We start from the raw sequence: 13,865 nt of genomic DNA on the forward strand, positions 1-13,865 counted from the left end.
TTTTTTGTTTTTGTTTTTTGGCGGAACACCGATTTAAGTGGTTAAACTGCCCTCATCTACAGACCGAAGTTCATCCCTTTGATTTAAGAACCAAACATTACAATGTTTATAATTATCTCAAATGTTGAGATAAACTTGGCAGGCTGCCTGGACTTTTATTTTTTGTCAGCTGTCAGAAGTGAGAACAGAACTCTGCACTTATTACAAATAATCAGGAAATGCTGTTTTAAGATCAGGAGGGGGTAGAATCAGGATATGTACATGAGAGCTATTTTAGTTGCCGTAAGGGTTTATTATTTTGTCTATGAAGTCCTGAGATTAAGGCAGGCCATAATTTATGCGATTTTTTTTTTTTCCTGCAACTTCCCGCTGAGCTATTGTTTTCCTGGCGGGTGGGTACGGTGAGCCGTTCCTGCTGTGAGAACACAATGATTATTGATCAGCAGCTATAGCCTCTGGCAATAATCCCATGCTAGAAATTCGATATGCTGGTTGTACCCAAGTTGATCTATGGATTGACTTGGGTACAATCGGCCTGCCCATACACGGATTGTCATGAAGGGGTTAGAACTAGTGATGCACCGATACTGGTATCGGTGCCGATACTAGGCATTTTCGCGAGTATCGTTACTCACGAAAATGCTCCGATACCTAAAACCGATACCGGAAGGGATGTCAGCTGGGGGCGGGACGCCTCCTCCCCTCCGGCAGTGGTGTTCAGAGCAGTACACATGCCAGCCACATGCGATCAGCCACTTACACAAGCGGAGGAGCCGGCTCCCATCACACTCAGCACTGACTGCGCATGGTGGTCAGGCAATACAAACATGCAGCAGCACAGTGGGAACAGTCTGACAGCTCGCCACACTGACACTCCTTCTCCCGGCTGTCTTCTTTCATTATACAGCTGTGCCGCCATCTCCTCCTGCCTCTGTGAACAAGAAGGGGGTTGGTGATGTCAGGACTCCTCCCTTCCTGTTCCTGCACAGAGAGAGAGCTGGCTGCTAGGCTGGATGGCTGGCTGCTATCCAATGACAGAGAGTGGGTGGGTCGTCAAGGGCAAGGGGCTAAACAGCATCAGCACATGTGTTTCTACAATATGAGGCAGCTGTGGGGAGCAAGTCCTGCAAACAGGTTAGTGTAGTATGTACAGTACAGTGTCAGCAGGGTACAGACCAGTCTGTCCACTGACACTGTACACCATACTATATGTTATACACACACCAGTCTGTATATAATGTACGGTGTCAGTGTATAAGACTGGTCTGTACCTGACGCCCCCTGTGCTGCGCCCTGCAGACGCCCCCTGTGCTGCGCCCTGCAGACGCCCCCTGTGCTGCGCCCTGCAGACGCCCCCTGTGCTGCGCCCTGCAGACGCCCCCTGTGCTGCGCCCTGCAGACGCCCCCTGTGCTGCGCCCTCCGACCATGTGTCTCCCAATGACCCTCCCAACCCCATCCTCTTCCACCAGCGATCAGCCTTTTCCTTCTAAACCCTCCCACCCCACAATCCCTATTTCACTCCACCCTTAACTACCCTGCCCTCACTTACCCCTCTACTCCCACGCTGCCCTCACCCCAGCTTCACCAAACTCCCTAGCAACCCCACCACCCCCCTACCTATGCGATAGGTATTGATATTGGCAAGTACTTGCAAAAAGGTATCGTACTCTGTGTTAAGAAAAGTGCTATCGGTGCAACCCTAGTTAGAACCATATGTCAGTTGTTTATTGCTGTATGTGTCGTATGAAGGGAGACTTACTCTTTATTTGTCTCGATGACCAATGTCACCAGGATTAAGAGCTTAAATTTAAAATTTTGAGTTGCTCCCAGGAATAGAGGGAAAATTTTCCAATGGCAGCCGTTTAAGAGCGACTTCCCTCACATTGGAAAGATTGCTCAATTACTGTTGAGTATACCTGTTGAGTATACAGGACAGCAAGTGAAGGGAAATCTCTCTAATGGGGATAGAGAATGCAAACACAAAACTGTTTTTAACCTTCTCTACTCTGTTCAAAATGGCGGGGGGAGTTTTTTGCCTTTTGGATATTCCTTAAAGGAGTTGTAAAGGCAGAAGGTTTTTTTATCTTGATGCATGCTATGCATTAAGATAAAACAACCTTTTGTGTGTAGCAGCCTCCCCAGCCCCCCTAATTACTTACCTGAGCCCCTTCTCTCTCCAGCGATGTCCAAGTGTCTAAGCCATCCGGAACACTCCTCCTCCTGATTGGCTGAGACACAGCAATGATGCTATTGGCTCCCACGGCAGTCAGTCAGCCAGTCACAGAGCTCTGACTCTGCTCGGGTACCCCCATAGAAAGCTGCTGACTGAGGGGGCGCTCAATAGGAGGGGGAGGTGCCAGGAGCAGCAAAGAGGGACCCTTGCAACCCTTGCCCTGCACGCTGTTCCGGCCTCTGCCCCGTATGACTGAGCCCATAAGACCTTATTTATTCAAATGCAGAAAAAAAACATTCTCAGACAGCTCAAACCAGCCAATCACTTTGAGTCCTGTGCTGGAAAGTGACAGTTAAAGAATGAAAATTACGTTTTGATTGTCTGACACCATTCTTCCCCTAACGGTCCAGTGATTTGTTTGAAAGTCATCATTTCACACAAAAGGGATGCATTGTGTGATCCCAGCCTAGCAGAAGGAATCCTTTCAGGCTTCCGTCCTGTAATATGGCTGTCTGTATTTCTATTTCAACACATCATTTAATAACGGGGCTTGTAAAATGACAGTGCCTACAGGAACTAGTGTGAAGTCACGAGCCCCAAGGCAACCTTATGCAGACAGGGGAATGTTCTATCAGCAGCTGCAGAGAAGCGTAAAATAAGGGGGGGGGGCATACCTTATTTATATATACACATTGGCCAAGTAGCTTCCAAGGTTTGTCCTGATCGGATTTATAGGAAGTTGTTTAGGATTGATGAATGCATGCTTTGTGCCTGTGAGTTCCAGTGTCAAACTCTAGTGTGTTCTGGTCTCTTTTACTGACTGTTTGTTTTGTTCTGTGTGTTTAGGTGGAAGACTTGGATCAGCTCAATATAATTCATGTGACTGGAACAAAGGGCAAGGTGAGTTGTAGAGGAGGAGAACAGAATTCACATGATAAGTTAACATTAAAGTGCGACAGTCAGTTCATTATTCTGTGACTGAACACACGAAACTTAAAATATTACAACAGCCACATTTGGGAAAAGAATAAAAAAATAAATAAAGTCTGAAGCACACTCAGTCTCATGCTCTGACCTGCAGTAGAAAACTGCCTACAGCCCTGGCCAAAAGTTTTGAGAACGACACAAAAATTCATTTTCACAAAGTCTGCTGCCTCTGTTTTTTTTTTATGGCAATTTGCATCTACTCCAGAATGGTATGAAGCGTGATCAGAAGAATTTCAGTCCCTCTTTGCCATGAAAATGAACTTAATCCCATAAAAACATTTCCACTGCATTTGTGAAGAAGGCTTTAGGGCTCCCAAGAAAGTCCAGCAAGCACCAGGACCATCTCCTACAGTTGATTGAGCTGTGGGATCGGGGCACCACCAGTGCGGAGCTTGCTCAGGAATGGCAGCAGGCAGGTGTAAGTGTGTCTGCATGCTCAGTGAGAAGAAGACTTTTGGAGGATGACCTGATGTCAAGAAGAGCAGCAAAGAAGCCACTTCTCTCCAGGAAAAACATCAGAGACAGACTGATATTATGCAAAGGATACAGGGAGAGGACTGGGGGGTAAAGTGATTTTCTCTGATAAATCCCCTTTCTGATTGTTTGGGTCATCCGGAAATAAACTTGTATGGAGAAGGAAAGGTGAGCGCTACCATCAGTCCTGTGTCATGCCAACAATAAAGCATCCTGAGACCAATCATGTGTGCGGTTGCTTCTGAGCCAAGGGAGTGGGCTCACTCACAATTTTGTCCAAGAACACAGCCATGAATAAAGAATGGTACAAAACATCCTCCGAGAGCAACTTCTCCCAACCATCCAAGAACAGTTTGGTGCTGAACAATGCCTTTTCCAGCATCATGGAGCACCTTGCCATAAGGCAAAAGTGATAACTAAGTGGCTTGGGGAAAAAAATATCAAAATTTTGGGTCCATGGCCAGGAAACTGCTCTGAATATAACCCCATTGAGAAGGTGTGGTCAATCCTCAAGAGGCGGGTGAACAAAAAAAACCCCCACAAACTCCAAGCATTGATTATGCAAGAATGGGCTGCCATCAATCAGGATGTGGCCCAGAAGTTAATTGACAGCGTGCCAAAGCGAATTGCAGAGGTCTTGAAAAAGAAGGGTCAACACTGCAAATATTGACTTTTTGTAGAAACTTAATGTAATTGTCAATAAAAGCCTTTGACACTTCTGAAATGCTTGTAATTATACTTCAGTATACTATAGTAACATATGATAAAAAGATCTAAAAACACCGAAGCAGCAGACTTTGTGAAAATTAATATTTGTGTCATTGTCAAAACTTTATATCCGATTGCTAAGGTGACAGGCCCACTTTTCATTTTGGTAGTATTTAAAGGGTGACATCTCTTTATGATGTGACATGATGGCTACAGTGACTTTTTCTGCTGTGTCTGCATGCAAAGTTGTTTTACAATTCCAGTGAAATTTGAATAGGCACAAAGGCAAATGAATTACCCCAGAAGAGAGACAGGCTGTGGTTTTTACTATTTCCTACACCACCCAAAATTAGGAAAAGTTTGGATGTAGATAAACTTTACATAGTTTTAGTAAGGTTGAATAAAGACACCCGTTCAACCTGAGTGAGTGTCTATCCCTATACATTGTGTCTCATTAAGATGCTCATCTATTTTATTATTATTTTTATTTTAAGGTACCCGTATAGTGCCGTCAATTTACGCAGCTCCACTCCACACATACATCGCACCCTACCCTCAAGGAGCCCACAATCTAAGGTCCCCAACTCACATTCATATACTAGGGCCAATTTTGGACAGAAGCCAATTAACCTACCAGCATGTCTTTAGAGTGTGGGAGGAAACCCACATAGGCACAGGGAGAACATGCAAACTCCAGGCAGGTAGTGTTGTGGTTGGGATTCGAACCAGTGACCCTTTTTACTGCTAGGCGAGAGTGATACCCACTACACCACTGTGTCGCCCTTTAAAATATATGTGTAGTCCCTTCCGCATTCTCATTACAATCTTGCATGTATTTACAGACAGATGTGCCTCCCACCATTCCCTGTTCTTAATGGTTCAGCCTGCTCCATACAGGCGTACTTTGCAGCCTATGGGGCTACAGTTATGCCCTGCACATCTTGCTCTAGCTGGACCAAAAAAAAAAAAAGTGAGCCTGTCCCAAGTGTCAAGGCTGTTTTTGTACAGTGAGAATGGAGGGTTGCCGTCATCTAAATTTTGCGACTACATTTAATGGTTTTTATGAGGAGAGTGGGGAAGTGTTTTTGGTTAACCCGCACCTACCCAATTAACGTGATACTATAGGTATTTTTTTAAATAACAACCTTGTTCTACTTACCTGTTCTGTGCGATGGTTTTGCACAGCGAAGCCCCAATCCTCCTTTTCTGGGCTCCCTCTCCAGAGTTCCTGGATCCTCCCTCTCTGCTGAGTGCCCCATAGCAAACTGCTTGCTATGGGATATACTCGTGCATGCTCGCTCCAGAGCCCCACTGTGTGTGTCCATAGACACAGAGTGCATTTCACCCCTGCTCCCTCCTCACTGGCTGTGATTAACTGCAGCTGGAGCCAGTGGCTCCTGCTTCTGTCTCTGAGACAATGAGGAGGGAGAGAGCTGAGAGAGCCTCTGCTCTTGTGCACATTGCTGGATCAAGATCGGGCTTGGGTAAGCTGCACACAGGTTTTATACCTTAATGCATAAAATAAATGAAGGTAAAAAAAAACTTCAGTCTTTAGAGCCACTTTAAACTGTGTGAGTTGGTAAATAACGGTATTTCTTTGGCCTACCTTAGACTGCACCTGTATAAAGAGGGAAATAAATTGCATGCATTCCCCCTTGCAATAAATGTCCAGCAATATATATATATAGCAAAAGTTAAAAATTTAAGCTTGCATAGGAATCGGTCTCCTTTCTTCCAGTTTTTGTTGACAATCTTCATAGTGCACCGTGTTCTTTGCCACCGAATGCATGATCTGAGAATATGATCAACATCTTGAACATTTCTCCTCCAGCATTACACACCTTGATAGGTGACACCGTTTTCAAAAATCCTTTTGGTGTTGATGTCTTCATTTTGGAACAGTTGATCTACTGTGTTAACAGCAGGGTGGATTTGATTTAAATCATAATTTTTAAAGAGCAACTGTCATCTCTGTCCTGCAGCAGCTCCTCCTCTGACCCGCTGTTGACTCATCAACAGTCCCATTCACTTTAATGGGACGGCTGGTGATGCGGCAGTGACACAACAAGGTGAGGGGCGTGGCGGCAGCAGGTGAGTGGATGCCCGCTAACAGGCGCTGCCATGATGGATGTGAAATGACAGGTGCCCTTTAAATTTAAGGACTTATTCTTGCTGGTAGTTAGAATCTTTAATATTTGCAAACAAAATGAAGGTTTCCTATTTGGAATAATAAGCTGTCAGGTTAGTAAAACAGCGATATCAGAACCAATTCAATCATACAGTTTGTAGTGTACATAGATTTGCAAAACAACGGGATAAAGGAATATTCCTGAACTTTGTTTTATCTCATGGTTACTGTGAAAAATTGTGTGAATGCATCAATGCAGTGCGTGTTATCTCAGCTGGCAGAGCTTGGATTCATCAAATGAGTTTACCAAAAATGTAAATATTGCAGAACATACAGCCTCATGCTACATAACTAAGCTCCATTTCATGCTGAGTAAACTAAATTATTAATGTATCTTAAATAGAAAACTATTTTTAGATAGATTTTTACTCCAAAAACATTTTATTAAAAAAAAATTCATAAAAATCCAAAAAAACTATTTTATATAAAAAAAAAAAAATCATCTCCCCCCCCCCAATGTCTTTATGAAGAAAGTTGGGAATCTCCTTTAAAGTGTTTGTTACCCCAACATTTCATATTCCTGGTTGGTGCCTGCTGTACCATGTACTTGTATGAAAAAGTATCCTGTTCTCTTTGTATTGCTTCCTTTGTGTGAAATCCCTGGTGTGCCCGACAGCCCCTCTGCTTTCCTATAAAAAAACTGACCACATTAGGCAGGAGAGCACAGCGTGGTTCTCCAGTTGTGCTGGGAACTCCTCCAATAATCAGACTTGCATCGTCCCAATGTGGTCAAAGACAAAAAAGAAAAAACAAAATAAATTTTTTGCTTACTTTATGCAAAAATGTTGACAGGAGTTATTAAATGTATTTTATGATGAAATATAACTTTTTTTTTTTTCTATATGTTACTAATATTGCTTGTGTGACAAATGGCCAATCTTTGTGATTTCTCTGTATTCAGGGGTCTACATGTGCCTTCACTGAGCAGATTCTACGGAACTGCGGCCTAAAGACTGGATTTTATAGGTAATTATCAATCCTATGGAGGTTTTGCATGTGTGAGGGGAATGACGACAAGCGATTGTCAATTGAGCCATGGGTGACCAATGATTAACTATTCACAGAATTTGTTATGAGTGTGTGTTCTAGTCTAGGGAAGGCCGTGAATAAGTTATTCCTTCACATGATAGGCAGGCTAATCGCTGAGTTCCTGTCAAATGAGAGCTACTGTGGATAACTGATAAGTTCAAAGTTCTTGACAGTACAGAGTACAACCAGTGCTCATCTGTCTCTGACCAATAAAATGGTGGTCGTTGCATTTTTTTTATGTCACACGGTATTTGCGCAGCAAATTTTAAAATGCAATTCTTTTGGGAAAAATACACTTTCATGATTTTTAATGCAAGAAAATACAATAGATAATCCAATTATTTGGTAAAATGTAAAAGATGATGTTGCACTGAGTAAATGGATACCAAACATGTCACACTAAAACTGCACACATTCGTGGAATGGTGCCAAACTACAGTACTTTAAAAAAATCTCCTTGGGCGACGCTTTACTTTTGATCGCTGATCGCGTCCATTTACCATGTGATCGATCCGTCAAAAGACGGAGCGATCGCATGTAAACAAACCCCCTCTCTCCCCTCTGTGTATCGATCGGTACAGTGTGAGAGGAGAGGGGATGGGATCAGATGACAGCAGCGCTGTGGGCTGGATCTGTAGTGCCCACAGCGCTGCTCTGTGACAAATGCAGTCACATCAAGCCATCCATCCATGCTTAGCCATCCCTCCATGCTCAGCAATATTCAAATACCCCGCAATACTTTGTAATACTCTGCCGTACCCAGCCATACTCTGCCGTACCCAGCCATACTATGCCGTACTCGGCCTCTGTATGTGGCCAGGCTGTGGAAGTCTCACACATGTGGTATCGCCGTACTCAGGAGTAGGAGAATCTATTTTGGGGTGTCATTTTTAGTATGTACATGCTATGTGTTAAAAATATTATATAAATGGACAACTTTGTGTTAAAAAAAAATGCGTTTTAACCACCTCCCGCCCACCGTCATACGACGTCCTTGACTTTGTGTGGAGATATCTGAATAATGGGTGCAGCTACAGGCATCATTTAGATATCAGCTCTTTCAGCCGGCGATTCCCTACACCATAAGAACGATCTTAGCGGCTGTTCTCCACTGCTTGATCATTCTTACGGGAGGCGTGAGGGGACGTCCCCCCCGCCGCCCTCTGGTGCTTCTACCGACTCACCACTACAATCAAAGCCAGGGTCTTTTTTTTTTTTTTTTTTTTATTTCAGGCCTCCCAGCCTAGAGGTGAGATGTGGGGTCTTCACCCCATATCTCCCTGTAAAGAGGACCTGTCATGCCATATTTCTATTACAAGGGATGTTTACATTCCTTGTAATAGGAATAAAAGTGATCAAAAAATACATTTTTAGAAAAAAAGCGTCAAACTAAAATAAAGTAAAATGAGCAATACATTTTTTTTTTTTTTTTTAAAGTGTCCCCGTGCGCTCGCATGCAGAAGGGAACGCATACGTATGTCCCGCCCACATATGAAAACGCCCACACATGTAAGGTATTGCTGCGATCGGTAGAGCGAGAGCAATAATTTTGGCCCCTGACTTCCTCTGTAACTCAAAACATGTAACCAGTAAAAAATTTTAAAGCGTCGCCGGATTTTTAAGTAGCGAAGTTTGGCGCCATTCCACGAGCGTGTGCAATTTTGAAGGGTGACATGTTGGGTATCTATTTACTCGGCATAACTTCATCTTTCACATTATGCAAAAACATTGGGCTAACTACACTGGTTTTTTTTGTTTTTTTTTTTAAGCACAAAACTTTTTTTTTCCAAAAAAAGAACACGTTCGAAAAGTTGCTACGCAAATACAGTGATAAAAAGTTGCAATGACCAACATTGTATTCTCTAGGGTCTTTGCTAAAAAAACATATATAATGTTTTGGGGTTCTATGTAATTTTCTAGCTAATAAATGATGATTTTTACATGTAGGAGAGAAATGTCAGAATTGGCCTGGGTGCTCCAGAATGCCTGAAGGTGCTCCCCTGCATGTTGGGCCTCTGTATGTGGCCACGCTGTGTAAAAGTCTCACACATGTGGTATCGCCATACTCGGGAGTAATAGAATGTGTTTTGGGGTGTAATTTGTGGTATGCATATGCTGTGTGAGAAATAACCTGCTAATATGACAATTTTGTGGGAAAAAAAAAGAAAAAAAAATCTTGATTTTGCAAAGAATTGTGGGAAAAAATGACAACTTCAAAAAACTCACCATGCATCTTTCTAAATACCTTGGAATGTCTTCTTTCCAAAAAGGGGTCATTTGGGCAGTATTTGTACTTTTCTGGCATGTTAGGGTCTCAAGAAATTAGACTGTCGGTACTTCAGGTGTGATCAATTTTCAGTTATTGGCACCATAGCTTTTAGACTCTCTAACTTTCACAAAGACCTCTATATTATACACAACGATTTGGGTTATTTTTACCAAAGATATGTAGCGGTATAAATTTTGGCCAAAATATATGAAGAAAAATTACTAATTTGCAAAATTTTATAACAGAAACGAAGAAAAATTTTTTTTTTTTTTTTTTTTTTTTTTTTTTACAGAATTTTCGGACTTTTTTTCTTTTTTAGCGCAAAAAATAAAGAACCCAATGGTGATTAAATACCACCAAAAGAAAGCTCTGTGTGGGAAAAAAAAAAGGACAAACATTTCATATAGGTACAGTGTTGCATGACTGAGTAATTGTCATTCAAAATGCAAGAACACTGAAAGCTGAAAATTGGTCTGGTTATTAAGGGGTTTTAAGTGCCCAGTGGTCAAGTGGTTAATAATACCAGACCATACCAGTACCCCACCTCCACCTTGCTGGCATCTGAGTTGAAGTGGAGCTCTGTGCTCATTACTGATCTAGCCAAAGGCCCATCCATCTGGTCTCTCATCTCATAAGTCCATAAAACCTTTTAAAAATCTGCTTTCAGATATTTCTTGGCCCAGTTTAACTTATGTGTCTTGTTCAGTGGTGGTCGTGTTTCAGCCTGGCTAACCTTGACCATGTCTCTAAGCACTGTACACCTTGTACTTCTGGGCATTCCAGGTAGGTTGCAGTTCTGTAATATGACAGCACTGGAGGATAAAGGGTTCCTGGTAGCTTCATTGATTCTTCTCAAATCTTTGGCATCTTTTTTTTTTTTCTCAAGACATTTCTTGCGACCCTGTTGACTATTTGCAACAAAACATTTGATGGCTCTGTGATCACGCCCCAATATCTTAGCAATTTCAAGAGTGCTGCATTCCTCTCAAAGACTTTCTACAATTTTTGCCTTTTCAGAGTCAGTTAAATCTCTTTTGGCCCATTTTGCCTGAGGAAAAGAAGCTGCCAAATAATTATGCACACCTTGATATAGGGTGTTGATCTCCTTTGGCCACACCCTGCCTCATTACACAAATGCACATCACCCGATCTACTTAAATCCAATACGCATTCAAGTTTATACAGCTTATATGCATAAAAAATATGATTTGGCCAAAATACTTGCCTAATAATTGTGCACACAGCGTAAGTAATGGGAGGCATTGTTTCAAAAAAGTTGTTTTTTTAGCATTGCCTATCCTTTTACTTTAACCACTGAACAACCACCCGCCACAGTTGTACTGCTGCAGGTTGGCTCCCCTGCATGAATCGCTGTCATTGTACGTCGGCAGGTGCGGTTGCAGGCGCGCACTCTGCGGGAGCAAGCCCGCAGGTTGGGCGGACTCTATGTCCACCGGCAACCCTTGATCGCCTAGTACAAAGGCAGAATGGGGATCCACCTTTTGTAGACAAGGCGGATCCCCATTCTGACAGATGACATGACAGAGATCTACTGTTCCCAGCCATTGGGAACAGTGATCTGTCATGTCCCTGGTAGCCAATTCCCCCCACAGAACACACTGAGGGAACACAGTGACATGGAATTTTATAGATAGGCAACTCCTATCCTCATATTGATTAGTGGTTCCAAATTAATAACTACTGCAGTAGGGAACAGACACAAAAGATACACTCCGCATCTTTCCAAATAACTGTTCTGCTTTATGATGACGTAATTGAAGGTTTTTTTGCACATGATTGCGTAGTTATCACATTAATATTACGATTGTACTTGTATGGTAACAAGGGGCGTAACATAGGCAGGCAGACTTTTTCTAATCAGGACTCGAAAGAATGCAAACATGTACTGAAAACATTAATAGTGCCGTGTGCACAGTGAGGGTAGTGTGCAATACATAGAAAATAGAGTACAATTATATACAGAACTTACCAATTTCCTTTACAACAGTTAATTCCTTGATCGTCCCCTAGTGTTAACCCCTTCCCTGCCAGTGTAATTTTTACATTGATCCGTGCATTTTTATAGCACTGATCAATGTAATAATGTCACTGGTCCCCAAAAAGTGTCATTTGGGGTCAGATTTGTCCACCGCAATGTCGGTCCCGCTAAAAATCGCAGATCGCCGCCATAACCAGTAGAAACAATAAAAAATAAAAGTCCCTAAATCTATCCCATAGTTTGTAGACGTGATAACTTATGCATAAACCAATCAATATACGCCTATGGTTTTTTTTTTTTTATTAAACTAAACTGATGAATAAATTTTAGCTTTTTTTTTTTTTTTTTTTTGGACATGTATTATATCAAAAAGTGAAGAAAAACATTTTTTTTTTCAAAATTGTCGCTCTTTGTTTAATAGCGCAAAAAATAAAAACCGCAGAGGTGATCAAATGCCACCAAAAGAAAGCTCTATGTGTGGGAAAAAGACGTCCATTTTGTTTGGGTACAGGGTCACAGGGGGGCAAATCCTCCGGGTCCTTGAGTGATTAAAGAGAGGACACATTTCTATATGGTAGGGATCCTAAACCTATTTTTTACTGGATACATTGCATAATTGTGACTATTACTCAAGTTGGTGTTAAAGCTGAACCCCTGGCAAATATCTAGATTGACATTTGAAATATGAGAGCTGTTTTGCTTGCCAAGGTATGTATTTGTGTATCCTGTCCTGATATTCAGAGTCAACCTGGAACCTGACGTTTTCTGTACTGCCGATAAGTTATACAACTAGGTCTTGTCCCCAACCTAAAAATGAAATCCTTTATATTAAATTCCCACATTACCCTGCACACCAGCTTACATTTCTTATTAGGCTAATGGTTCTAGTGCAGATAGTGGCTGCTGAACGAGAGAGAGGAGGCCAGAGGTGTTTGATAAAATATATGCAGCCTGCTTTCAACTACACTTAATGGCTTTGTCTAAGTTATTGTAGACTTTGCAAGTTCAAAATCTAATCTGCGCTCTTTTGAATCCCATTGTAGCTCTCCCCATCTGGTACAAGTGAGAGAGAGGATCCGGATCAATGGGCAGCCAATCAGCAAGGAGCTGTTCAGCAAATATTTCTGGCAAGTTTACAATCGTCTGGAAGAGTCCAAGGTGAGTCTGAGGTTGCAGATTTTTACTAAAGTTTAACCCCAGGCAAGTGGCTTAAAGTGGAAGTAAAGGCAAAACCTAACTAACTCTAAACCTACTCCCACCCCCATTCTAAGCCTAATCTATCCCTGTAAAGAAAAGATCACTATACTTGCCTATTTTGGAGGCGCTCCACTGTGTGCAGGAGAAAATCTATAGCGGCTGGAAAGTGACGTCACTCATAGACTTACTATATGGCTTACATTGCTGGCTTCTACTACACACTAAAGCTGCCAATGACAGCTCAGCCTGGGACCGGACCAGAGCGGCTGAAAAATAGGTAAGTATAGCGATCTTTTCTTTACAGGGCTCAATAGATTATATTTAGAATGTGGGTGGGAGTAGGTTTAGAGTGAGTTAGGTTTTGCCTTTATTTCCATTTTAACTCGTGCATCTTTCTTTCTCCTAGTCTGAGTGGTTCTGTACAGGGATTTGCAGGAGGCTGAAGAATTAAAAAATTACTTCTGGTTGAATTTATCCACTTAGGAATCTGGCGGGGGTGCTGTATGGGACACAGAATACTGACAGCCCTGAAAGTGGGTGTTTCTCCGAGTTCAGAAGAAAAATTTCTCTTGGGTACAAAAGCATTTAGCAACCTGGGCTGCTTTTAACATAACGCTTTCAATGATAAAAACTGTACTATAGAACTGTAGTAATGCTCTATGCAATTTTAAAATTCAGTTGCTACACAAGTGATCATCACTTAATGAACTATCACTTAATGAAGGAGTCACATGGGAAAAAAAAAATGTGTGTCATGTGAAATTCCTTTTTAAAGTTAATTGTATATCATGGGGAAAAGGCTGTTGCTTGGCCATGGCACTCCTACCATGACCATAACTG

At 42.1% G+C, this 13,865-nt stretch overlaps 1 protein-coding gene across 3 annotated transcripts in view; it reads left to right on the top strand.

Annotated features, from left to right (window-relative positions):
* Positions 1-13,865, top strand: part of FPGS (folylpolyglutamate synthase) — a 120,811-nt gene that overhangs the window by 66,249 nt on the left and 40,697 nt on the right. For all 3 annotated transcript variants that reach the window (XM_073600453.1, XM_073600454.1, XM_073600455.1), the window contains exons 3-5: positions 3,021-3,074; positions 7,433-7,497; positions 12,872-12,986. In XM_073600453.1, coding sequence (XP_073456554.1) covers positions 3,021-3,074; positions 7,433-7,497; positions 12,872-12,986 — 234 coding nt within the window. The remainder of the gene's footprint in view (positions 1-3,020; positions 3,075-7,432; positions 7,498-12,871; positions 12,987-13,865) is intronic.

This window comes from Aquarana catesbeiana, linkage group LG09 (assembly GCF_042186555.1).
Source record: "Aquarana catesbeiana isolate 2022-GZ linkage group LG09, ASM4218655v1, whole genome shotgun sequence".
In the NCBI taxonomy this organism is placed as follows: domain Eukaryota; kingdom Metazoa; phylum Chordata; class Amphibia; order Anura; family Ranidae; genus Aquarana; species Aquarana catesbeiana.